The following is a 25896-nucleotide window of genomic DNA, read 5'->3' as shown; positions in this document are numbered from 1 at the left end:
TCTAATTGATGCTTCCTCATTAGAGAGAAAACACATGTGCATCCTATCCAGAAGAATTGTGTGTTGAACCACCTCACCTATGACTTCCCATAGAGCAGGGGTGTCCAACCCTGCTCCTGTAATCAAACACACCTGAACCAGCTAATAATCATGATGCTAGATAATTACAGACAGGTGTGTTGGAGCAGTGCTGGAACTGAAATCTGCAGGCCGGTAGCTCTCCAGGACCAGGTTTGGACACCCCTGCCATAGAGCAATATATTGTTTATTTCTCTGAATAACAAGGAAATTGTTAGAAACCATAGGGTTTAATAATGTACATTACATCTTTGAAAAATTCATTATGAAATAAAATTGTGCGTCCATTTTGACACTACACAAAAATACGCCTTACGGAACAAAAATATATTGCAGTATATTGGAAAATATCATGTAATACATTAGGCAATATATTCACATATATGGGATCTAATATTTATACTCCCCAATATATTGAAAGCGGCAATCATTTCTATAGTTTGCAATATATTACAGGAACATATAATATATTGTATAATACCATCAATATATTCCATGTATTTACAATATATTATAATATATTTCAAGCAATGTATAGGTAAATATATTTTCCTTTCGTACGGGACATTTCCATTTTTAAGCATTGTCTGTGCTTATAACAAAGGACCCAGGAACTAACCGTTTAAACTGGAAAGTGTCTCATTCTGTGCAGTTTTGGTGGCTCTTAAAAGAGCCTTTGGGATTTGGTGCGGGTTTAGGCGCGCTCTCCGCGGATGCGGCGGGCCAGCTGGATGTCTTTGGGCATGATGGTGACCCTCTTAGCGTGGATGGCGCACAGGTTGGTGTCCTCAAACAGGCCGACCAAATAAGCCTCGCTGGACTCCTGCAGGGCCATGACAGCGGAGCTCTGGAAGCGCAGATCCGTCTTGAAGTCCTGAGCGATTTCTCTCACCAGCCGCTGGAAGGGCAGTTTGCGGATCAGCAGCTCGGTGGACTTCTGATAACGGCGGATCTCTCGCAGAGCCACGGTCCCGGGCCTGTAGCGATGAGGCTTCTTGACGCCGCCGGTGGCCGGAGCGCTCTTACGGGCGGCTTTAGTGGCGAGCTGCTTCCTTGGGGCTTTGCCACCGGTGGACTTACGAGCGGTCTGCTTGGTTCTTGCCATTGCTGTAGTTCAGATCTCGCTGTTCTGCTGGCGCTGGAAATGCGGTTTATCTGTTACACGCCTGCTTTTAAAGCATTGGATCGGCATAAGCTCATAGCGTCGAGAGCGCAGAGGCTTGTGATTGGATGATATGTAACATACGCTTATGACTTCTAGCCAATGACTGCGCGTTTCCTCTTTTCGAACAAGCCGAGGGTTTCCCGCTCAATGTGCCGTTCTCTTTACTCCTTAGCTCATTAAACAGTGCTCCCACCCATGCGTTACACTTGCATTGCTGTTTTTATTTGTTCTGAAATATTCATCGTATGCTTAATGGCTGTGCAGATCTCGGATTAGAACAAAATCACTTTTAACATAAACGCAGTGCAATCAAACAGGACACACACAAAAACATCTCTACCAAACAAACTATACGGGATTTACATGTTCATCATAAGAACGCACTTTATCTCTGCTAGTGCTGCAAATGGGCGAAATAATTGTATGATGAGCAGTCGCTAACCAACTCATTAACTTTGCATTAAATCATAATCAAAGTGCCCTTTACAAGATGAAATGGGTGGCTCTTAAAAGAGCCTTTGGGTAATCATAACGGTTCTTAAGTCTGTTTATTTGGACTTGGCGGGCTTCTCGGTCTTCTTGGGCAGCAGCACGGCCTGGATGTTGGGCAGCACGCCACCCTGAGCGATGGTCACTCCGCCCAGGAGTTTGTTCAGCTCCTCGTCGTTGCGCACCGCCAGCTGCAGGTGACGGGGGATGATGCGGGTCTTCTTGTTGTCCCGAGCGGCGTTTCCAGCCAACTCCAGGATCTCAGCGGTGAGATACTCGAGCACAGCCGCCAGATAAACCGGAGCACCGGCACCGACACGCTCAGCGTAATTTCCTTTACGGAGAAGCCTGTGAACACGGCCGACGGGGAACTGCAGTCCCGCCCTAGAGGAGCGAGTCTTAGCCTTCGCTCTGGCTTTGCCACCGGTTTTGCCTCTGCCGCTCATTGTATTTTTGTTAATTCAATTAAAACAACCCTCTCAGTCGCTGTATGCAGAATGAGAGGTCGCCCAGCCACACACACTATATTTAAAGGAGAGTGCCCCTCGCGCATTGGTTTAGAATCTGATATGATTTCAACCAATCACTGATCTTCCCTCCAACCCCGCGCGCGCGCGCGCACACACACACACACACACACACACACACACGTTCTGATTATGCACAAGTAAAATAGAAGAGATTAAATCATATAGGAGATTCATAAATGGGTGTAAAGAAATTATAGATTCCTTAAAAAATCCCTTTCTGGTTTGCACATTGCACATTTAAAAATGTAGTTAAACTATTAAATGTAAAACATTTTTCAAATAATTTACTTATAATATCAAGTACACTATTACATGGAATATGGATATTATGCTCCTACCAAAAGTGCTATAAGTTACACCTTTCGCACAAATTCTGTGCACTTTGAGGTACATTATTATTCCTATTGTAATGGACCATTGTGTGCGCGCGCGTACTTGGATCACTGCCTGAGCCCATATAAGCAGTTAAGTTTATTTTTAATAAATGCCTAATGTATATAAACGGTTTACTCAACTTGAGGGATTCAAACGACTTAGTAAATAGACGAGTTTTGCTCTTTATGCGGAGTAAGTGGTTGGCTCTTAAAAGAGCCGTTGAGTTAGAAGCAGTGGAGGTTTATTTCTTTTTGGGAGCTGCCTTTTTAGGCTTGGCGGCTTTAGGCTTTGCCGTCTTGGGTTTAGCCACCTTGGCTTTCTTGGGGCTCTTGGCTGCTTTCTTAGCGGCTGCTGGCTTCTTTGCCTTCTTGGGGCTCTTCGTCGCCTTCTTAGCGGCGGGTTTCGTGGCCTTCTTGGGTGATTTCTTGACGGCTTTGGGCTTCTTTGCCGCTGCGCTCTTGGGCTTCTTGGCGGCAGCGGGTTTCTTGGCCGCGGGCTTCTTCGCTTTAGGAGCCGCTTTCTTGGCTGGCTTCTTCTTGGTCTCGGCTTGCTGCTTGTTGAGCTTGAATGAGCCCGAGGCGCCGGTTCCTTTGACCTGCACCAGGGTGCCTTTAGTCACCAGGCCCTTGATGGCGATCTTGACGCGGGAGTTGTTCTTCTCCACGTCGTAGCCGCTGGCGGCGAGAGCTTTCTTCAGGGCGGCGAGGGACACGCCGCTCCTCTCCTTGGACGCGGACACCGCTTTGACGATGAGCTCGCCGACGCCTGGACCTGCTTTCTTAGCCTTCGCGGCAGACTTCTTCTTGGGCGCTTTGGCCGGTGCTGGGGCGGTTTCTGCCATCTTTCTCTGGTCAGATCTAAAGTCTTTCAAAAGCTGTTCTGGTTTGAGAATGAATGGCGCTCGCGCGGCGCTGCTCACTTCAATAACACATGAGAACCTTATAGGCTCAACCTGCCCGCTCGGTGTCTCTGCGCCTCCACGAGCCTCTCAAGCGTGTGTTTTCTTCCCTCACATTTGTGGCAAAACTGAAGTGGTAAAATAGTTTGTCACAGTCAAATCAAAGTGAACACAAGGCAGAGGTTCCTAGCTTCCATTGGAGACTAAAACACGCGAAGAGGACATGTTTAGTTTGCCATCGTCAGATCAAACCCAAGGCGAGCTTCAGCCACGGGGAAAAGCCGCGTGTAAATTTGACGGATATTTTAAGTGTAAAAGTTGATAAAAACCCAAACGCGTCCTCTGTGTGTTCAGCAAACAGTCTGAAAGAGACTTTAATAAAATCAGTATCACTGAGGGCATGAGAAGGCTTCCATACAGCTTTTGTTTTGGGCAGCTTGAAGCACACGATATTGTTGTGCCTCAAACGTAAAACCAAAACACACCTATCACTATTGCCCTGCACCAAAACTGAGAAATGTTTCGGCCTAAAGCAACATACTTTGGACATTGATGTGCTTAAATAGATATAATTTTGCTCTTAAAACTGAACACTGGTAGTGTTGTTTTATTCTTTGTTTGGTTGGATGGCATTTTGATAACATCAATGACAATGTTTTAAGGATCAAACATTTTTACATTTTGTTTTATTACTGAAAATTACTCTGAAACACTGAAGCATAATGTTGAACTAGATGCAATTTCTTAGAAACTGTCCCTATTAACTTTGATAATATTAGCAGTTGGTCAGATGTCTTACTCTTTATTTTTTAAACCAAAAGGACATTTATATTTGTATGATCTACATTGTGTGGTGAAAAGGTGTAATATATAGGCCTACATGAATATATATGAATTATTAAGTGTTGTGCTGACGAAACTTACCAATTCACACACATGGATGTGCTCTTTGATTCCAACCTTTCATTTGAAAGCCACGTTTCTAGCATCTGTAAAACTGCATTTCTGACCTGACGCTGTTTGTTAATAGGCCAGAGGAGAACTGGCACCCCGACTGAGCCTGGTTTCTCCCAAGGTTTATTATTCTCCATCATGCCCTGATGGAGTTTTGGTTCCTTGCCACTGTCGCCTTTGGCTTGGCTTGCTCAGCTGGGGACATTAAAATTTATTTGGAACTAAATTTCCAAATAAAATTAATTACTAACTTATCTATATCAACAATATCACTGATCTTCAAACATTGTCGCTATATGATAATTGAAATGAGCTGATGGCATCACCGTTTTCTCCAGAACGACTGTACAGCCGAATCCAATTTTGTTGCAATATTTACCTGTTTAACACTGTGAAGCTGCTTTGAAACAATCAGCATTGTCAAAGCGCTATATAAATAAGGTTGACTTGACTTGACGTGACTTGTAGTTACAATATACAATATAAGCTTGCTGGTCCACAGATATAAAGCAGACAGTTAAAAATGACTAAATGAATAAGGAAAAGCAAAAGCACAATCTAAATGCAAACAGGTCAAAGGTATAAAGATCTGTAATAAAACACATGCAGCCCCTGAAAACAGGGCCTAAAGTTCAAACTTTCTCTCCAAGGCCCTGTTGGTCAGGACCCAGAGATAGAGGTCAGGCTATCTATATCAGGGCACATAGATAGGGGTCAGACTGTCTTTGTCAGACCGTCTCTGGAAAGCAAATTAGAAACACCATACAGCAGACATAGAGTCAAAATCATATTAAATAATAGTTAAATGTATTAATGATCAAATAAAATTGATTGTCAATAATTCATTATTTTGAAAGGATAATAACTGATTATTAAATTCATGAGGTTATTAAAAATCATTCAAAAGGATAAGATGGATATGATGAAGATGCATATGATGAAGAGGCAAGGGTGTCGGCCCACTCCCCCCTTCATCATATATTGTGATTACTGGATTTTCTGGATTCATGCGCCTCTGATGACAATTTCAGACTCCTCCATGATTTCCAAGTGGGAGAACTTGCAAAATAGCAGGTGTTCAAATACTTATTTTCCTCATTTTATATATATATATATATATATATATATATATATATATATATAATAAAATAATATTTATCTAATATTTATATTCCTATATTATTATAATGATTAATAGTCTGACCCCTATCTATGTGCCCTGATATAGATAGCCTGACCTCTATCTCTGGGTCCTGACCAACAGGGCCTTGGAGAGAAAGTTTGAACTTCCAAGAGGTGAATCCTGCCTGTTGTTAGTAACCCCAGGACAGGAAGGGGTGGGAGGATTTGAGTCTCCCAATTGTGATTTCTTCCCATTTATATAGTGTGATTTTTCCCATTGATAGAAGTACATTTTTGTCTTTATATTTCTTTTATAGAATGAGGTAGATGACATTAGTCATACTTTACTTTCTGGAGATGTGTTTGTCATGTGGTGTTGATATCTTGTTCTGTTGATAAGCTCAATGCTGCACTAACCTTGGAGGAGAGATGTGCCCTAGAGTCTGTCTGTCTGTCTGTCTGTGTGTGTGTGTGTGTGTGTGTGTGTGTGTGTGTGTGTGTGTGTGTGTGTGTGTGTGTGTGTGTGTGTGTGTGTGTGTGTGTGTGTGTGTGTGTGTGTGTGTGTGTGTGTGTGTGTGTGTGTTACATGTTCTGTGCAGGTCTATGGAATGGATTGGACCGCTTTTCTCACACCCTAGACCTCTTGGCGTCTTTCTAGGACTCCCCTGAAGTCAACACTACCCCAATCTTGGGGTTGTCTGATGTATACATCCTGATTAACAACAACAACATCTCCTATCTATTCTCGTGTGACACATTGTTTAGACTTTATGCCAATCAGTAATATTCCACGTGTTTGTAATGATGTAAATCATGCCCTTGAAATTGGTATAACTGGTGTGGTAATTTTGTGTAGAGTAGAGTCTGGCCTGACACCGCCCTGAGAGACTCTAAAGCTGACTCTACTGATGAAACTGCAAACTATTCTTCAGTAAAATTCTCTCCGATGATTGAACATCCTGACTCCTGGTCTTCATTTTGCATATCTGGTCTATGTGTCAAAACTGTCAACCCCTAACAATGATTTTTAACTTTTTATTTGTATGATACAGCTGCAAATAAATATTTGAACACCTGTCTATCAGCTAGAATTCTGACCCTCAAAGACTCCCAAAAGTCTGCCTTTAAAATGTCCACTTCCACTCCATTTATTATGCTACATTAGATGCACCTGTCTGAGGTCATTAGCTGCATAAAGACACCTGTCCACCCCATACAATCAGTAAGAATCCAACTACTAACATGACCAAGACCAAGACCAAGACCAAAGAGCTGTCCAAAGACACTAGAGACAAAATTGTACACCTCCACAAGGCTGGAAAGCGTTACAGGGAAATTGCCAAGCAGCTTGGTAAAAAAAAGGGCCACTGTTGGAGCAATCATTAGAAAATGGAAGAAATTAAACATGAATGTCAATTTTCCTTTGGACTGGGGCTCTATGCAAGATCTCACCTCATGGGGTCTCAATGATCCTAAGAAAGGTGAGAAATCCGCCCAGGTCTACACGGGAGGAGCTGGTCAATGACCTGAAAAGAGCTGGGACCACGGTTTCCAAGGTTACTATTGGTAACAAACTAAGTCATGGTTTGAAATCATGCATGGCATGGAAGTTTCCCCTGCCTAAACCAGCACATGTCCAGGCCCGTCTTAAGTTTGCCAATTACCATATGGATGATCCAGAGGAGTCATGGGAGAAACTCACGTGGTCAGATGAGACCAAAATATAACTTTTTGGTCATAATTCATCTAAAGTGTTTGGAGGAAGAACAATGATGAGGACCATCCCAAGAACACCATCCCTACTGTGAAGCATGGGGGTGGTAGCATCATGGTTTTGGGGTGTTTTTCTGCACATGGGACAGGGGCCAGCAAGTGTGCCAAGGAGTGGGCCAAAATCCATCCTGCAGTGTGTGTGCAAACCTGGTGAAAAACTACGAGAAATGCTTGACCTCTGTAATTGCAAACAAAGACTGCTGTACCAAATATTAACATTGATTTTATCAGGTGTTCAAATACTTATTTGCAGCTGTATCATACAAATACATAGTACAAAATCATACATTGTGTACATTGTGATTTCTGTTTTATTTTTTTTTATTTTTTTTAGATTGTCTCTCACAGTGGACAAGCACCTACGATGACAATTTCAGACCCCTCCATGACTTCTAAATGGGAGAACTTGCAAAATAGCAGGGTGTTCAAATACTTATTTTCCGCACTGTGTGTGTGTGTGTGTGTGTGTGTGTGTGTGTGTGTGTGTGTGTATATATATATATATATATATATATATATATATAGAGAGAGAGAGAGAGAGAGAGAGAGAGAGAGAGAGAGAGAGAGAGAGAGGTATATTGACGCGGCAGTGGATTTCAGAATCCCTCTTTCAACTTACACACCAGTTGATACGAATACAACAACAACAAATGTTCAGTTCAATGCTATTTAAACATTTAAGTCAATTATTGTGTTAGACTAGCAAAACAGAGAGATCATAATTATTTGTTGAGAAATTCAAAACATTGCTCTAATTATTATTATTGTTATTATTATTATTATTATTTTTATTTTTATTTTATATACACATATCTTCTGGTATGCGACAATGTTTTTTTTTTTTTTCAGGCCTTTCCAAGCATTTAGCACATCCATCTGTGTTTAATGTCATGAATAAAACTGTAGGGTTGCCAAATCACACATTTAGATTAAAATATGCATTTTCATGCATCATGAAGTTTACACAAGAAACAGTAACAGGAGTCCTTTACGTTTAGGCCCTGTTTTCAGGGGCTGCATGTGTTTTATTACAGATCTTTATACCTTTGACCTGTTTGCATTTAGATTGTGCTTTTGCTTTTCCTTATTCATTTAGTCATTTTTAACTGTCTGCTTTATATCTGTGGACCAGCAAGCTTATATTGTATATTGTAACTACAAGTCACGTCAAGTCAAGTCAACCTTATTTATATAGCGCTTTGACAATGCTGATTGTTTCAAAGCAGCTTCACAGTGTTAAACAGGTAAATATTGCAACAAAATTGGATTCGGCTGTACAGTCGTTCTGGAGAAAACGGTGATGCCATCAGCTCATTTCAATTATCATATAGCGACAATGTTTGAAGATCAGTGATATTGTTGATATAGATAAGTTAGTAATTAATTTTATTTGGAAATTTAGTTCCAAATAAATTTTAATGTCCCCAGCTGAGCAAGCCAAGCCAAAGGCGACAGTGGCAAGGAACCAAAACTCCATCAGGGCATGATGGAGAATAATAAACCTTGGGAGAAACCAGGCTCAGTCGGGGTGCCAGTTCTCCTCTGGCCTATTAACAAACAGCGTCAGGTCAGAAATGCAGTTTTACAGATGCTAGAAACGTGGCTTTCAAATGAAAGGTTGGAATCAAAGAGCACATCCATGTGTGTGAATTGGTAAGTTTCGTCAGCACAACACTTAATAATTCATATATATTCATGTAGGCCTATATATTACACCTTTTCACCACACAATGTAGATCATACAAATATAAATGTCCTTTTGGTTTAAAAAATAAAGAGTAAGACATCTGACCAACTGCTAATATTATCAAAGTTAATAGGGACAGTTTCTAAGAAATTGCATCTAGTTCAACATTATGCTTCAGTGTTTCAGAGTAATTTTCAGTAATAAAACAAAATGTAAAAATGTTTGATCCTTAAAACATTGTCATTGATGTTATCAAAATGCCATCCAACCAAACAAAGAATAAAACAACACTACCAGTGTTCAGTTTTAAGAGCAAAATTATATCTATTTAAGCACATCAATGTCCAAAGTATGTTGCTTTAGGCCGAAACATTTCTCAGTTTTGGTGCAGGGCAATAGTGATAGGTGTGTTTTGGTTTTACGTTTGAGGCACAACAATATCGTGTGCTTCAAGCTGCCCAAAACAAAAGCTGTATGGAAGCCTTCTCATGCCCTCAGTGATACTGATTTTATTAAAGTCTCTTTCAGACTGTTTGCTGAACACACAGAGGACGCGTTTGGGTTTTTATCAACTTTTACACTTAAAATATCCGTCAAATTTACACGCGGCTTTTCCCCGTGGCTGAAGCTCGCCTTGGGTTTGATCTGACGATGGCAAACTAAACATGTCCTCTTCGCGTGTTTTAGTCTCCAATGGAAGCTAGGAACCTCTGCCTTGTGTTCACTTTGATTTGACTGTGACAAACTATTTTACCACTTCAGTTTTGCCACAAATGTGAGGGAAGAAAACACACGCTTGAGAGGCTCGTGGAGGCGCAGAGACACCGAGCGGGCAGGTTGAGCCTATAAGGTTCTCATGTGTTATTGAAGTGAGCAGCGCCGCGCGAGCGCCATTCATTCTCAAACCAGAACAGCTTTTGAAAGACTTTAGATCTGACCAGAGAAAGATGGCAGAAACCGCCCCAGCACCGGCCAAAGCGCCCAAGAAGAAGTCTGCCGCGAAGGCTAAGAAAGCAGGTCCAGGCGTCGGCGAGCTCATCGTCAAAGCGGTGTCCGCGTCCAAGGAGAGGAGCGGCGTGTCCCTCGCCGCCCTGAAGAAAGCTCTCGCCGCCAGCGGCTACGACGTGGAGAAGAACAACTCCCGCGTCAAGATCGCCATCAAGGGCCTGGTGACTAAAGGCACCCTGGTGCAGGTCAAAGGAACCGGCGCCTCGGGCTCATTCAAGCTCAACAAGCAGCAAGCCGAGACCAAGAAGAAGCCAGCCAAGAAAGCGGCTCCTAAAGCGAAGAAGCCCGCGGCCAAGAAACCCGCTGCCGCCAAGAAGCCCAAGAGCGCAGCGGCAAAGAAGCCCAAAGCCGTCAAGAAATCACCCAAGAAGGCCACGAAACCCGCCGCTAAGAAGGCGACGAAGAGCCCCAAGAAGGCAAAGAAGCCAGCAGCCGCTAAGAAAGCAGCCAAGAGCCCCAAGAAAGCCAAGGTGGCTAAACCCAAGACGGCAAAGCCTAAAGCCGCCAAGCCTAAAAAGGCAGCTCCCAAAAAGAAATAAACCTCCACTGCTTCTAACTCAACGGCTCTTTTAAGAGCCAACCACTTACTCCGCATAAAGAGCAAAACTCGTCTATTTACTAAGTCGTTTGAATCCCTCAAGTTGAGTAAACCGTTTATATACATTAGGCATTTATTAAAAATAAACTTAACTGCTTATATGGGCTCAGGCAGTGATCCAAGTACGCGCGCGCACACAATGGTCCATTACAATAGGAATAATAATGTACCTCAAAGTGCACAGAATTTGTGCGAAAGGTGTAACTTATAGCACTTTTGGTAGGAGCATAATATCCATATTCCATGTAATAGTGTACTTGATATTATAAGTAAATTATTTGAAAAATGTTTTACATTTAATAGTTTAACTACATTTTTAAATGTGCAATGTGCAAACCAGAAAGGGATTTTTTAAGGAATCTATAATTTCTTTACACCCATTTATGAATCTCCTATATGATTTAATCTCTTCTATTTTACTTGTGCATAATCAGAACGTGTGTGTGTGTGTGTGTGTGTGTGTGTGTGCGCGCGCGCGCGCGGGGTTGGAGGGAAGATCAGTGATTGGTTGAAATCATATCAGATTCTAAACCAATGCGCGAGGGGCACTCTCCTTTAAATATAGTGTGTGTGGCTGGGCGACCTCTCATTCTGCATACAGCGACTGAGAGGGTTGTTTTAATTGAATTAACAAAAATACAATGAGCGGCAGAGGCAAAACCGGTGGCAAAGCCAGAGCGAAGGCTAAGACTCGCTCCTCTAGGGCGGGACTGCAGTTCCCCGTCGGCCGTGTTCACAGGCTTCTCCGTAAAGGAAATTACGCTGAGCGTGTCGGTGCCGGTGCTCCGGTTTATCTGGCGGCTGTGCTCGAGTATCTCACCGCTGAGATCCTGGAGTTGGCTGGAAACGCCGCTCGGGACAACAAGAAGACCCGCATCATCCCCCGTCACCTGCAGCTGGCGGTGCGCAACGACGAGGAGCTGAACAAACTCCTGGGCGGAGTGACCATCGCTCAGGGTGGCGTGCTGCCCAACATCCAGGCCGTGCTGCTGCCCAAGAAGACCGAGAAGCCCGCCAAGTCCAAATAAACAGACTTAAGAACCGTTATGATTACCCAAAGGCTCTTTTAAGAGCCACCCATTTCATCTTGTAAAGGGCACTTTGATTATGATTTAATGCAAAGTTAATGAGTTGGTTAGCGACTGCTCATCATACAATTATTTCGCCCATTTGCAGCACTAGCAGAGATAAAGTGCGTTCTTATGATGAACATGTAAATCCCGTATAGTTTGTTTGGTAGAGATGTTTTTGTGTGTGTCCTGTTTGATTGCACTGCGTTTATGTTAAAAGTGATTTTGTTCTAATCCGAGATCTGCACAGCCATTAAGCATACGATGAATATTTCAGAACAAATAAAAACAGCAATGCAAGTGTAACGCATGGGTGGGAGCACTGTTTAATGAGCTAAGGAGTAAAGAGAACGGCACATTGAGCGGGAAACCCTCGGCTTGTTCGAAAAGAGGAAACGCGCAGTCATTGGCTAGAAGTCATAAGCGTATGTTACATATCATCCAATCACAAGCCTCTGCGCTCTCGACGCTATGAGCTTATGCCGATCCAATGCTTTAAAAGCAGGCGTGTAACAGATAAACCGCATTTCCAGCGCCAGCAGAACAGCGAGATCTGAACTACAGCAATGGCAAGAACCAAGCAGACCGCTCGTAAGTCCACCGGTGGCAAAGCCCCAAGGAAGCAGCTCGCCACTAAAGCCGCCCGTAAGAGCGCTCCGGCCACCGGCGGCGTCAAGAAGCCTCATCGCTACAGGCCCGGGACCGTGGCTCTGCGAGAGATCCGCCGTTATCAGAAGTCCACCGAGCTGCTGATCCGCAAACTGCCCTTCCAGCGGCTGGTGAGAGAAATCGCTCAGGACTTCAAGACGGATCTGCGCTTCCAGAGCTCCGCTGTCATGGCCCTGCAGGAGTCCAGCGAGGCTTATTTGGTCGGCCTGTTTGAGGACACCAACCTGTGCGCCATCCACGCTAAGAGGGTCACCATCATGCCCAAAGACATCCAGCTGGCCCGCCGCATCCGCGGAGAGCGCGCCTAAACCCGCACCAAATCCCAAAGGCTCTTTTAAGAGCCACCAAAACTGCACAGAATGAGACACTTTCCAGTTTAAACGGTTAGTTCCTGGGTCCTTTGTTATAAGCACAGACAATGCTTAAAAATGGAAATGTCCCGTACGAAAGGAAAATATATTTACCTATACATTGCTTGAAATATATTATAATATATTGTAAATACATGGAATATATTGATGGTATTATACAATATATTATATGTTCCTGTAATATATTGCAAACTATAGAAATGATTGCCGCTTTCAATATATTGGGGAGTATAAATATTAGATCCCATATATGTGAATATATTGCCTAATGTATTACATGATATTTTCCAATATACTGCAATATATTTTTGTTCCGTAAGGCGTATTTTTGTGTAGTGTCAAAATGGACGCACAATTTTATTTCATAATGAATTTTTCAAAGATGTAATGTACATTATTAAACCCTATGGTTTCTAACAATTTCCTTGTTATTCAGAGAAATAAACAATATATTGCTCTATGGCAGGGGTGTCCAAACCTGGTCCTGGAGAGCTACCGGCCTGCAGATTTCAGTTCCAGCACTGCTCCAACACACCTGTCTGTAATTATCTAGCATCATGATTATTAGCTGGTTCAGGTGTGTTTGATTACAGGAGCAGGGTTGGACACCCCTGCTCTATGGGAAGTCATAGGTGAGGTGGTTCAACACACAATTCTTCTGGATAGGATGCACATGTGTTTTCTCTCTAATGAGGAAGCATCAATTAGACTACTGATAAGTAGACACGCTAAACCAAAATGGGCATTTACCAATAAGTGGCCAAAGCCCCCAGTGGATTAGAGCAAATTGGGTAAAGTGGTTGAAAATGCCCACACTCACTAGTGTTCTGTAGATATACACACCTGCATGATCTTATGCTCATAATCACTGTTAGTTCAATGTCACTGTCTCCATGCACCCAGGGGGTGTGTTCCAGAAAGCATTCGTTTTGTGACATACCTGGCTGGGTATGTTTAAGTGTAAGAAAGTGAATAACCTCAACTTTTGGTTCCAAAAACTAACTTTCAGGGTCTGTAAGTAGCCAAAGCAACTCACTCTCTGAACATAACCTGCACCGGTGCGGCTCATGATCCAGGGTTAGTTTGATTAAGAGGTATTCAGATGTGTTATATTATGACCAAATTTGTCTCAATTACATACTACACAATAATAAACATTTAAAAGAGTTAGACTAAAAGTTTAAATGTTATAATTCAATTAAAATTATATTTTTAATTTTATTGTAATCTCACAGATGAATCTGCATTCAATTAATTAGCCTCAAACAAACAATATAATCCTTATTCTCAGTGAATAAAGATTTCGTATTAAACAAAGACAGAATTATCGTACAGGCAAAATAGCGTTTTACGACAATTATTTTACAATTAGCCTTTTTTCAGCTTAGATCTTTTCTATGAGGTGTCCAGAACAACATACTAAAAGTCCTAAGAAATCCTAGTTGAGGAAATATGTTAAATTCTCATCAATCCGAGATGTGTGCCAGACAACAATAGACCCCAATGGGGCTTTTTTTTTTTCCTTTACTCCTATCAAAATTAAACTTTACACAATGAAAGTACACATGAACAGTTATTTTTGTTTTGTTTTACAAGTTTCTTTGAAAATGAATTATACTATGCAAATGAGCTATACACTAATCAAATATGTCCAAAATACACCCAAATAGGCTTTTTTTCCCCTTTACTCCAACCACAATACAACTTTACACAGTAAAGGTATACATGAAAAGTAAATTTTTTTTGTATAACAAGTTTCTTTTTAAATGACTTAATATGCACACCAGCACCACACTTATTGAATACTGTTTGTCCTAACAAACGATGTGTTTTCATCACTGAATGACTCATTACATATTTTACACTTCTCCATTTCTCCCTGAAAAAGCTGTCAAAGTGTTGTCCAGCAATGAAATTAGGCTCAATATAATTTGAAGTCTGATGTGTGGCCTGCCTGGTCTAAAATACTTGCTAACTACAAAATGGCAAAATTATTTTAAAGAGCTGGAATGTCTGGAAAGTGTGCCTATCTGGTTCTTCATCTGTCTTCTGAGAAATCATTTAGTTGGTAAGAATGACTTCTGCCTGTAATCTCATAAATTTACCTACAATACCAATAATTTGTTAATCTACCAGCCCAAAATGTAATCTCACCATGTTACTAATGACTAATATGGCTATTCTGACTTTCTTCTGATTAGGCAAGGCTTGTTTGCACATTAAAAAAAATAAGATTTTTTTTTTAGAAAGAAACTGGAGGCAAGATTGGGCATACAATTCCTAAAGTCAATATACACTCACCTAAATGATTATTAGGAACACCTGTTCAATTTCTCATTAATGCAATTATCTAATCAACCAATCCCATGGCAGTTGCTTCAATGCATTTAGGGGTGTGGTCCTGGTTTAAGACAATCTCCTGAACTCCAAACTGAATGTCAGAAAGGGAAAGAAAGGTGATTTAAGCAATTTTGAGCGTGGCATGGTTGTTGGTGTCAGACGGGCCGGTCTGAGTATTTCACAATCTGCTCAGTTACTGGGATTTTCACCCACAACCATTTCTAAGGTTTACAAAGAATGGTGTGAAAAGGGAAAAACCTCCAGTATGCGGCAGTCCTGTGGGCGAAAATGCCTTGTTGATGCTAGAGGTCAGAGGAGAATTGGCCGACTGATTCAAGCTGATAGAAGAGCAACTTTGACTGAAATAACCACTCGTTACAACCGAGGTATGCAGCAAAGCATTTGTGAAGCCACAACGCACAACCTTGAGGCGGATGGGCTACAACAGCAGAAGACCCCACCGGTTACCACTCATCTCCACTACAAATAGGAAAAAGAGGCTACAATTTGCACAAGCTCACCAAAATTGGACCGTTGAAGACTGGAAAAATGTTGCCTGGTCTGATGAGTCTCGGTTTCTGTTGAGACATTCAGATGGTAGAGTCAGAATTTGGCGTAAACAGAATGAGAACATGGATCCATAATGCCTTGTTACCACTGTGCAGGCTGCTGGTGGTGGTGTAATGGTGTGGGGGATGTTTTCTTGGCACACTTTAGCCCCCTTAGTGCCAATTGGACATTGTTTAAATGCCACGGCCTACTTGAGCATTGTTTCTGACCATGTCCATCCCTTTATAAACACCATGTACCCATCCTCTGATGGCTACTTACAGCAGGATAATGCACCATGTCACAAAGCTCAAATCATTTCAAATTGGTTTCTTGAACATGACAATGAGTTGACTGTACTAAAATGGCCCCCACAGTCACCAGATCTCAACCCCATAGAGCATCTTTGGGATGTGGTGGAACGGAAGCTTCGTGCCTTTGATGTGCATCCCACAAATCTCCATCAACTGCAAGATGCTATCCTATCAATATGGGCCAACAGTTCTAAAGAATGCTTTCAGCACCATGCTGAATCAATGCCAAGTATAATTAAGGCAGTTCTGAAGGCAAAAGGGGGTCAAACACAGTATTAGTATGGTGTTCCTAATAATCCTTTAGGTGAGTGTAAGTCTTTTGTGGCAAGGGACTTCAAATGTATCGTGTTTATGCATAGGTTAACTTTCTGGCCGTAAGTCAGTTAGGCATAGCGTTGAGCTCATTTGCATATTTAAAATAGATTTTCCCAAGAAACTTGGAAAACAACAATTTTACTTTTCATGCATGTATGCTTTCACTGTGTGAGGTTTGATTGTGATAGGAGTAAAGGAAAAAAATAAGCCTTTTAGGGAGTATTTTGGGCATATTCGATTAGTGTATTGCTAATTTGCAAAAAAAGTTTTACTTTTGATGTAGACCTTCATTGTGTAAAGTTTTGTTGTGGTAGAAGCAAAGGAAAAAAATGAAGCCTATGCGGGTATATTTTGGGTAGTCTTTATTCGATTAGTGTATAGCTCATTTACATATTCAAAATCATTTTCAAAGAAACTTGTAATACAATTTTTTTTTTTTTTTTTTTTACTTTTCATGGACACTTTCATTGTATAAAGTCTTACTTTGAAAGGAGTAAAGGAATAAAAAATAGCCCCATTGGGGTCTATTGTTGTCTGGCCTTACTGGCACACATCTCGGATTGATGAGAATTTAACATATTTCCTCAACTAGGATTTCTTAGGACTTTTAGTATGTTGTTGTGGACACCTCATAGAAATGATCTAAGCTGAAAACAAATATTTTACAATTAGTTCTATTTTTGGCTCCAAAATGAGTTACTTTGCCTGGACTATTATTGCACAAATACCCAATAGGCGGCTAAATAGATTATGTGCATCGCCATCAATCAAAAGAAGAAGCTTTTTCTTAGCGTCTGTTTCCATTGTGTGAATCATTGATTCGTCGCTCTGTTTGAGAAAGTCTTGTGTGTTGACCGGGAACATACTTTGAGTTGTCTGAACTTATTCCCAGATGTGTTTTTGGAAACAGCATACCTCGAGTAAGACAGGTTTGGGTTAATCAACCGAGAGCTCAGGGTATATGTGACAATATTAACCTTTTTTTCTGGAATACACCCCTGGTTTAGGGGTTAAATGACAATGTTTTGCGCTCGAGCAATATCGAGGGGAGGGGTTTGTTGCGCGGTTGGTGGCTTCTGTCAGGTCCTTTAAGCAAATATAACTGGCCTCCTTTGCTGCCTTGTTTTCTTCAGTTGTTGTAGTTTGATCTACTTAAGATAACCATGTCTGGAAGAGGCAAAGGCGGTAAGGGACTCGGTAAAGGAGGCGCCAAGCGTCACCGTAAAGTTTTGCGCGATAACATCCAGGGAATCACCAAACCCGCCATCCGTCGTCTGGCTCGCCGCGGCGGCGTCAAGCGCATCTCCGGTCTGATCTACGAGGAGACCCGCGGAGTGTTGAAGGTGTTTCTGGAGAACGTTATCCGCGATGCCGTGACCTACACCGAGCACGCCAAGAGAAAGACCGTCACCGCCATGGATGTTGTGTACGCGCTGAAGCGACAGGGACGCACCCTGTACGGTTTCGGAGGTTAAACGCCTGAAACCAAGAGAAACAACAAACCCAACGGCTCTTTTAAGAGCCACCCACGCTGTCGTATAAAGAGTCATATCAAAGTTGGTGATCTGGTTAAAATAAACAAGTTTATTAAAGCCCAGTATCGACATTCCATATCTTAGAAATAGGATTTATTTAATAAATAGCCGCAAAAACATTACAAGCAGTTCATGTTGTTTTATGCCCCTTAACTTTCACATAAGGATTGTTCCGGGTTCGGGAATGTGACCGTTCTGCAAAGAAAGTATTAAACAAATTGTCTTTCTAGGTGTTTTAATGCTGTATTAATGATGTGTATTTACAATTGGGGAAAAATTAAATGTTAGTGGTAAAGGGGCTTTTGTGTAGAAGGGAATTTCTGGTATAAAATCTACTTATTTATGAGTAAAAAAGAGTATGAGTATTTACTTTAGTCTAAAAATGAGGTTTCAGATTACACCATCTTGGAGAATATTAAACTTTTATTAAAGCAAAAAGGCGGGAAATGAACAAAGGAAACGAAATCTTGTTGGGTTGTCCTTCAAACATAAAGCTGTAGGGGGGGCTAATATTTACCCGCCCGTGATTGGCCCTCGTTCCTATCTTGATGCTTTGAGTTGTCCAATGAAATACGAGTTTATAGGTTCGGCCTATGACAACAGGCAATCAGAAGATCTCCGTATCTCTCAGTAAATTAGCATATGGCGGTGCATAAATACCTCTGTCTCGCTACTGAGCTCACATCGACTCAGCATCATGCCTGAACCAGCAAAGTCTGCGCCTAAGAAAGGCTCCAAGAAGGCCGTCACCAAGACCGCCGGTAAGGGAGGAAAGAAGCGCAGAAAGTCCAGGAAGGAGAGCTACGCCATCTATGTGTACAAAGTGCTGAAGCAGGTTCATCCTGACACCGGCATCTCCTCCAAGGCGATGGGCATCATGAACTCTTTCGTCAACGACATCTTCGAGCGCATCGGCGGTGAGGCGTCTCGTCTGGCGCACTACAACAAGCGCTCCACCATCACTTCCAGAGAGATCCAGACCGCCGTGCGTCTGCTGCTGCCCGGAGAGCTGGCCAAACACGCCGTGTCCGAGGGCACAAAGGCCGTCACCAAATACACCAGCTCCAAGTGAAGTGTGCGCTGACCTTAACCACCCCAAAGGCTCTTTTAAGAGCCACACATCTTGTCTGTTAAAGAGCTCAATGCTTGTGATTAATTATAATTGTGTCGTTGAGAACTACCACTTCTGTTGTGTAAGACACTTTTTGACAGACTTAGTAGAAACTATTGAATGAGCTGCATCTGGGGCAGGGCCACATTTTTTTTCACATGTAGTGAAACACCAGTTGTTCAGCTTTACAGCAGTTTTTTTTTTTTTTAAATAGAGGAACCAAAAATAATGTATTCCGTTTTACTCTCTTTCAGATGAAGAAAGTTTTGTGAAAGCCATTGTTTAATATCAGACAGGCAACTATGCAAGGAGTCTAGAGCTGAGCCGTCATTTGGAAACACAGGCATATAGATCCTTAAAGAATGGATCCTTGTGGCACTCCAGAGGACAGAGGAGCAGTGGACGATGAAAATTATCAATTTATTTATTTTATTGTTAATTTCCACATATACAGTACATACATACAGGGAATCGAAATTGCGTCACTCTCAGACCCCGGTGCATACAGATAACATTCACATTAAAGCCTACAAAATAACTAGATCAAATATGAAATGTAGGTACAACTATACAATAAGGGAATGATAAAAAAAAGAAGAAAAAAAAAGAAAGACATAATACAATTTTAATTTTATTTCAAACAAATTTTAAATCGATCGAGTTGTTCAAGTAGGAGAAAAACCACTGCAGGACTGAACCCTTGAGGCCGACCTGTTCTGCAAGGCGGATGATAGGGACTGAAAGGTCCACACATAGACCGTGGTCCACAGTGTCAAAAGCTGCTGTTAGATCGATTTATGCAATAATTATTGTCTATTTTTACCATTTCAAATTATTTATTTATTTTTATTGTTTTTTTATTTTTATTTTATATCGCAGTATTTTAGGTTAAAATAGAGACTAGGCCTTCAAAAAAAATATTTGAAGACAGATTAGCGCCCTCTTTTGGAATTGTCTAAGAAATTATGCAACCATGGCTGTAATCCACTAGAGGTCTCTATGGAGGGGCTTGTGAATTCCCTTTTTGTTTTTTTTAACAGTTCACTTTTCAACACATTTAATAAAACATTTTTTGGATGGATTTGAATATATATTTAAAAAAATATCAAATACTATTTTTATATTTTTAAAAATGTTAGAAATGGTGATTTTTTTTTTTTCTGTGAATTTGTGTTTTTGCAGATTTCCCATTAATTTCCCATGGTGGTCATTTTTGACCGAAGAGGCAAGTGGGAGTATTTTTTTTTTACATGCTCGAATCATGCCCTCAATTTTTTGTGTTTACATACCTAATGTTAGAATAGTCACAAAGTTTCATATAATTCTGACGAAGATGTGATTTTTAATAATTCAAAATGTGGTTCATAGGTTCAGTTTTTCATGTGTGTGTATAAGTGTGCGTGTGTGAGTGGATGTGTCAATATCACAGTCTTGATGTTTTAGAGCGTCATCCCTATACTGCTGTGTACTTTTTTTCAGCATTGTGTTTTTGTAGATTTCCCATTCATTTCCTATGGGGGTCATTTTTTGAAGCTATAATGCTAGAAAAGTAACCAAGTTTTATAATTTTTCAGATGAAGCTGTGATTTTTGAAAATTCGGTGTGTGTGTGTGTGTGTGTGTGTGTGTGTGTGTGTGTGTGTGTGTGTGTGTGTGTGTGTGTGTGTGTGTGTCATGAGCATGCACGTTGCATGTTCTGTGCAGGTGTTCCGACTGGATTGGGACTTTTTCTCACACCCTAGACCTCTTGGCGCCTTTCTAGGACTTCCCCGAAGTCAACACTACCCCAATCTTGGGATTGTCTGATGTATACATCCTGATTAACAACCACATCTCCTATCTATTCTCGCATGACATATTGTTTAGACTTAATGCCAATCAGTAATATCCCACGTGTCCATAATGATGTAATTCAGTGCCCTTGAAACGGGTATAGTTGTCTGTGTAGAGTAGAGTCTGGCCTGCCAGCGCCCCGAGAGACTCTGAAGCTGACTCTACCGATGAAACTGCAAACTATTATTCAGTAAAATTCTCTCCGATGATAAAACATCATTTCGCATATCTGGTCTCTGGGTCTTAAACTGTTAAACCCTAACAATATTGCTATACATTCTACAAAACCTTACAGATTCATAATGCTCCATATTGCATAACATTAACTCAAATTTACAACTATGAGAACTATAGCAGTTTTATTTGCCTACATATTAAGATGATTTAAATGATTTCTACTAGTCTGAGGGTCGGTATCAGTAACAGTGCTTAATCATTCAGCCTGGCTTCTAGAGATGAACTATGGGTTTTCTTTTTACTGAAACACTAAAGAATAAATATAAATATTGCCTGTACTTCTTTCTGAGGAGAAGAACATGTTATCTGTATGTTCTGGAGAACTAGGTTGTTTTCAGTTGACACTTAACCAATTCCAACCTTGAGGACCATGTGTGGGAATTTACTATGACTCTCTATTTTCTCTTAGCCAGCCAGAACTGATGTAACCTAAACCTAAATCTTTAAAAAGTAGAAAAATCATAGTAAAGACCACGCAATTCTTTATCAGATAACCCTTCTATGGTAGCTTGTTTTTGCTCAGACACGGTGCCGTGGCTGATTTTGAGTCAGAATGTCCACTCTGTTAGTGTCACCCTGATATATCAGAAGAGCTAACCGTGTGGACACAGAGTGTGCATGGTGATTGTGAAAGTAATCAATGTTTAAAGTTGAAAAAGTAGTGTATTTAAAGTTCTTTGGCAATGTTTTACATTCTGTTGCCCATCTAAACCCAAAGTAATAATGTAACTAGATGTATGTGAGTGATAGGAAATCATCCAGCCATCCATTCTTTATACCACTTGTCCACACTGCTATTATTTTGTCCACCATGTTATTCCTACACCGAATCCCAGTAATGACCCACCAATCCCAGTTTAACACACCAGTGTAATTCTGAACAACTTCATTATCTTGATCTGGTGTGTTGGTTTAGGGTCTATTTTATCAATTATAGTGGTTCAAAATAAAAATAACACATTTACAATAAGTGACTTATGCTTTATTATTTACATGAATTCACACATATAAGAGGCAATGACATAAGAAATGCTAACAAGATTCAAACATTGTTCTGAAAAGTATAAGCTAGAACAAGAAGGGAAATAAATAGGGAGAAAAAGTTATTTAAGTCTGAAAATTAACAACTCATCCAGATGAGCTCGAACACAATCCTCATTCACATGCTGAAAACTGAGATGAATGAGGAGAAACAAATATAATGATTTATAGTTAAAACATTAACACTTGAGGGATCATGTGAATTTATTAATGTGATTATTGTTATTGTAAGGACAGATCATCTGCTGGCCAGACATGAGAGTCACAGAGAGACTCGATCCTCCGGATGATGTTCGTGTGCTTCAAGCTGCCTAAAACAACAGCTGTATGAAAGCCTCCTCACGCCCTCGCTGATGCTGATTTCGTTAAAGTCTCCTTGAGACTGTCTGCTGAACACACAGAGGACGCGTTTGGGCTTTTAGCAACTTTTACACTTAAAATATCCGTCAAATTTACACGCGGCTTTTTCCCGTGGCTGAAGCTCGCCTTGGGTTTGATCTGATGGAGGCAAAAGAAACATTTCCTCTTGGCGTGTTTTAGTCTCTAATGAAAGCTCAGAACCTCTGATTGGTGTTCAACTTTGTTTTGACTTTGACAAACTATTTTACCGCTTCGGTTTTGCCCAAAATGTAAGAGAAGAAAACACACGCGAGGGGCTCGTGGACGCGCACAGACACCGAGCGAGCGGGTTGAGTCTATAAGGTTCTCATGGATTATTTAAAATAGCAGTGCCGCGCGAGCGCCATTCATTCATTGCTGGAACCAGAATAGCTTTTTACAGACTTTTGATCCGATCAGAGAAAGATGGCAGAAACCGCCCCAGCCCCGGCTGTTGCCGCCCCGGCCAAAGCGCCCAAGAAGAAGACCGCTGCGAAAGCCAAGAAAGCAGGTCCCGGCGTCGGCGAGCTCATCGTCAAAGCTGTGTCCGCCTCCAAGGAGAGGAGCGGCGTGTCCCTCGCCGCCTTGAAGAAAGCTCTCGCCGCCAGCGGCTACGACGTGGAGAAGAACAACTCCCGCGTCAAGATCGCCATCAAGGGCCTGGTAACTAAAGGCACCCTGGTGCAGGTCAAGGGGACCGGCGCATCGGGTTCATTCAAGCTCAACAAGCAGCAAGCCGAGACCAAGAAGAAGCCAGCCAAGAAAGCGGCTCCTAAAGCGAAGAAGCCCGCGGCCAAGAAACCCGCTGCCGCCAAGAAGCCCAAGAGTGCAGCGGCAAAGAAGCCCAAAGCCGTCAAGAAATCACCCAAGAAGGCCACGAAACCCGCCGCTAAGAAGGCGACGAAGAGCCCCAAGAAGGCAAAGAAGCCAGCAGCCGCAAAGAAAGCAGCCAAGAGCCCCAAGAAAGCCAAGGCGGCTAAACCCAAGACGGCGAAGCCTAAAGCCGCCAAGCCTAAAAAGGCAGCTCCCAAAAAGAAGTAGTTCTTACCAGTACAGGCAAATATAGTTAATTCATCAACGGCTCTTTTAAGAGCCACCCACTAATTCTGAAAAAAAGAGCAAAACTCCTGTAATTTTACTCCTTTTATCATTTTGAATGGAAAAGCCAATGACCTTTTTGAGTTGTGGCCACTTACTCTCATGCAATCTAAACAAATGATATAAGAAATGTGACAAATAAATCAAATAAAATAAATTACCGCTAAACGATTTTTTACACATTAAATATTCAGAAAGGGGTTCAGACATTGATGATTACAGTGCAAATGGGGATGTTATATAGCACAGAACAGACAGAATATATTCACTCCACACTGCTGGAGGACTGTGACACTACAAACAACCCCACACACAATAAAGGCAGTGATTAAACTCCCAATACTACAATAGGAACATAAAACCACAGTATCAAAAGATCAATGTGCCCAGAATACTGTGTGTGTGTGAAAGGTGCAAGTTAGCACTTTTGGCAGAGACAGCGATTAACATCCATATTCCATGTTAAAGTGTGCAAACCCCAGTAACACATTGATAGTGAAGTAAATGATTTATAAAGCTTGTTTAAATTACTGTTTTACCATTTTAGTTCAAAAATGTTCTTTGTTCACAAATAAAAACACATTGTTACATTAATATTAATAATTCCCATACAATCTGTAATGCCTTTATGAATTTCTATCAAATATTTCAGTACTTTATTTATCTATCTTATTAGTCAATATATTATTAAATATTCGAGTGCATAATTTTTCCCGCTAGAAAAGGACTTTGGAGGGAAGTTGGTGATTGGTTCAAATCTCTACAGACTCTAAACCAATAAGCGACTGGCACTCTAGTATAAAGACAGTGTGTTGACCCGCGCTTATTCACTTTCTAAGCAGATAATAGTCAGCGTGTGAATATTAACATGAGCGGCAGAGGAAAAACCGGTGGCAAAGCCCGAGCGAAGGCTAAGACTCGCTCCTCCAGGGCGGGACTGCAGTTTCCCGTCGGCCGTGTCCACAGGCTTCTCCGCAAAGGCAACTACGCTCAGCGTGTCGGTGCCGGCGCTCCGGTTTATCTGGCGGCTGTGCTCGAGTATCTCACCGCTGAGATCCTGGAGTTGGCTGGAAACGCCGCTCGGGACAACAAGAAGACCCGCATCATCCCCCGTCACCTGCAGCTGGCGGTGCGCAACGACGAGGAGCTGAACAAACTCCTGGGCGGAGTGACCATCGCTCAGGGCGGCGTGCTGCCCAACATCCAGGCCGTGCTGCTGCCCAAGAAGACCGAGAAGCCCGCCAAGTCCAAGTAATCAGATGTAAAAACTTGTGATAACCCAAAGGCTCTTTTAAGAGCCACCCATTTCATCTTTTGAAGGGCACATTAGTATTAATGAATGACACCATAAAGAGGATAATTTTGTTTTTGATCAAATCAGTTGTGCCATTGTTTATAAACTTGTATTAAAATAAGAAGCAGGGTTTCTGCTGGCCTTGAGATCTTTTATCTTTATTTGACTACAATTTATGGTCTTAAATTGGAGAAGAATTTCCTAGATTCAATATCATGGTCTTAAATAAATAAAATATTTAATGTTTAATACACATGTTGTCTATTTTTGGATGAATAAATCAAAATACTGGATCAGTAGGTTTCACTCAGCGATAGTTGACACAAAATGATTTAATTTACTCATGTGAATGAACAGCTCACCCAAAACAGAAAACCTAATATAGGGCCCTAATTATTATTATTACTAACTTTTAATAAATTGCTATTAAATTGTTTCATGATTTGAATTAATTAGTCATGCTTTTTGAAATGTAATTTAACCATTAAATCGGAGTAAAAATAGAATGGTTTTTATAGGGTCCTACATTAAATTGCATGCATTGCTATATATATCTTGTTATCTGGGAAAATATCTATCAATGGGTATGAAAATAAATTATTTAAATGAAGTAGATTTTTTCGGAATTGGCATTGGCAAATATCTGTTCTTGTTTTAATCATAAAATCACAAAAAAAGATAACATTTCTTATCTTGTCATTTGCTTCTCTAGTAAATGTATCAGGATATAAGAATATTTTATATAATTTGCATTGGAAAACAGGACAAAATTACAGAAAAAGAATATCACTTTTTTTATAGTGTGGTCATAAAGTTTAGCAAAAGTTATTTCCTTATTCTAGTGTTTGGGAGAAGAGCTTTTTGTTTGTCAAATTAAATAGTAATGGAGATCTGTTAGAAATTGTATTTTCAAAACACATTGATGTTCCCTACAATTTATTCATTCACTTTTCTTTAAAGAATTTTTTTCTCTTTAATTGATCTTAAGAGTCTTAAATGTACCTTCATAAAACCTGAAGAAACCCGGACAAAGTGGACATGCTTATGGACATCCTGACACGTGTT

At 41.1% G+C, this 25896-nt stretch overlaps 10 protein-coding genes across 10 annotated transcripts in view; 7 read left to right on the top strand and 3 right to left on the bottom strand.

Moving 5' to 3' along the window:
- Positions 1-625: 625 nt before the first annotated feature.
- On the bottom strand, positions 626-1349 carry LOC137064883 (histone H3-like). The gene has a single exon (XM_067436422.1). The coding sequence runs from the start codon at positions 1181-1183 to the stop codon at positions 773-775; it is 411 nt and encodes a 136-aa protein (XP_067292523.1). The 5' UTR covers positions 1184-1349; the 3' UTR covers positions 626-772.
- A 158-nt stretch (positions 1350-1507) lies between these two features.
- On the bottom strand, positions 1508-2214 carry LOC137064886 (histone H2A). Its single transcript, XM_067436425.1, has one exon. It carries the CDS (start codon positions 2176-2178, stop codon positions 1792-1794), a length of 387 nt encoding a protein of 128 aa, XP_067292526.1. The 5' UTR covers positions 2179-2214; the 3' UTR covers positions 1508-1791.
- Positions 2215-2830: 616 nt separating this feature from the next.
- LOC137064877 (histone H1-like) lies at positions 2831-3508 on the bottom strand. Its single transcript, XM_067436417.1, has one exon. The coding sequence runs from the start codon at positions 3476-3478 to the stop codon at positions 2879-2881; it is 600 nt and encodes a 199-aa protein (XP_067292518.1). The 5' UTR covers positions 3479-3508; the 3' UTR covers positions 2831-2878.
- A 6480-nt stretch (positions 3509-9988) lies between these two features.
- Positions 9989-10666, top strand: LOC137064878 (histone H1-like). The gene has a single exon (XM_067436418.1). It carries the CDS (start codon positions 10019-10021, stop codon positions 10616-10618), a length of 600 nt encoding a protein of 199 aa, XP_067292519.1. The 5' UTR covers positions 9989-10018; the 3' UTR covers positions 10619-10666.
- A 616-nt stretch (positions 10667-11282) lies between these two features.
- On the top strand, positions 11283-11989 carry LOC137064885 (histone H2A). Its single transcript, XM_067436424.1, has one exon. The coding sequence runs from the start codon at positions 11319-11321 to the stop codon at positions 11703-11705; it is 387 nt and encodes a 128-aa protein (XP_067292525.1). The 5' UTR covers positions 11283-11318; the 3' UTR covers positions 11706-11989.
- A 158-nt stretch (positions 11990-12147) lies between these two features.
- Positions 12148-12871, top strand: LOC137065071 (histone H3-like). The gene has a single exon (XM_067436635.1). The coding sequence runs from the start codon at positions 12314-12316 to the stop codon at positions 12722-12724; it is 411 nt and encodes a 136-aa protein (XP_067292736.1). The 5' UTR covers positions 12148-12313; the 3' UTR covers positions 12725-12871.
- A 4581-nt stretch (positions 12872-17452) lies between these two features.
- Positions 17453-18035, top strand: LOC137065165 (histone H4). Its single transcript, XM_067436743.1, has one exon. The coding sequence runs from the start codon at positions 17469-17471 to the stop codon at positions 17778-17780; it is 312 nt and encodes a 103-aa protein (XP_067292844.1). The 5' UTR covers positions 17453-17468; the 3' UTR covers positions 17781-18035.
- Positions 18036-18513: 478 nt separating this feature from the next.
- Positions 18514-18931, top strand: LOC137065009 (histone H2B-like). The gene has a single exon (XM_067436580.1). The coding sequence runs from the start codon at positions 18538-18540 to the stop codon at positions 18910-18912; it is 375 nt and encodes a 124-aa protein (XP_067292681.1). The 5' UTR covers positions 18514-18537; the 3' UTR covers positions 18913-18931.
- Positions 18932-22828: 3897 nt separating this feature from the next.
- On the top strand, positions 22829-23683 carry LOC137064834 (histone H1-like). Its single transcript, XM_067436365.1, has one exon. The coding sequence runs from the start codon at positions 22866-22868 to the stop codon at positions 23478-23480; it is 615 nt and encodes a 204-aa protein (XP_067292466.1). The 5' UTR covers positions 22829-22865; the 3' UTR covers positions 23481-23683.
- Positions 23684-24391: 708 nt separating this feature from the next.
- LOC137064836 (histone H2AX-like) overlaps positions 24392-25896 on the top strand; it is a 35189-nt gene continuing 33684 nt past the window's right edge. The window contains exon 1 of the mRNA XM_067436367.1: positions 24392-24791. Coding sequence (XP_067292468.1) covers positions 24406-24791 — 386 coding nt within the window. The 5' untranslated portion in view covers positions 24392-24405. The remainder of the gene's footprint in view (positions 24792-25896) is intronic.

Source organism: Pseudorasbora parva, chromosome 25 (assembly GCF_024679245.1).
Source record: "Pseudorasbora parva isolate DD20220531a chromosome 25, ASM2467924v1, whole genome shotgun sequence".
In the NCBI taxonomy this organism is placed as follows: domain Eukaryota; kingdom Metazoa; phylum Chordata; class Actinopteri; order Cypriniformes; family Gobionidae; genus Pseudorasbora; species Pseudorasbora parva.
The sequence above is the reverse complement of the archived record's forward strand: the minus strand, read 5'-3'. Positions and strand labels throughout refer to the sequence as shown.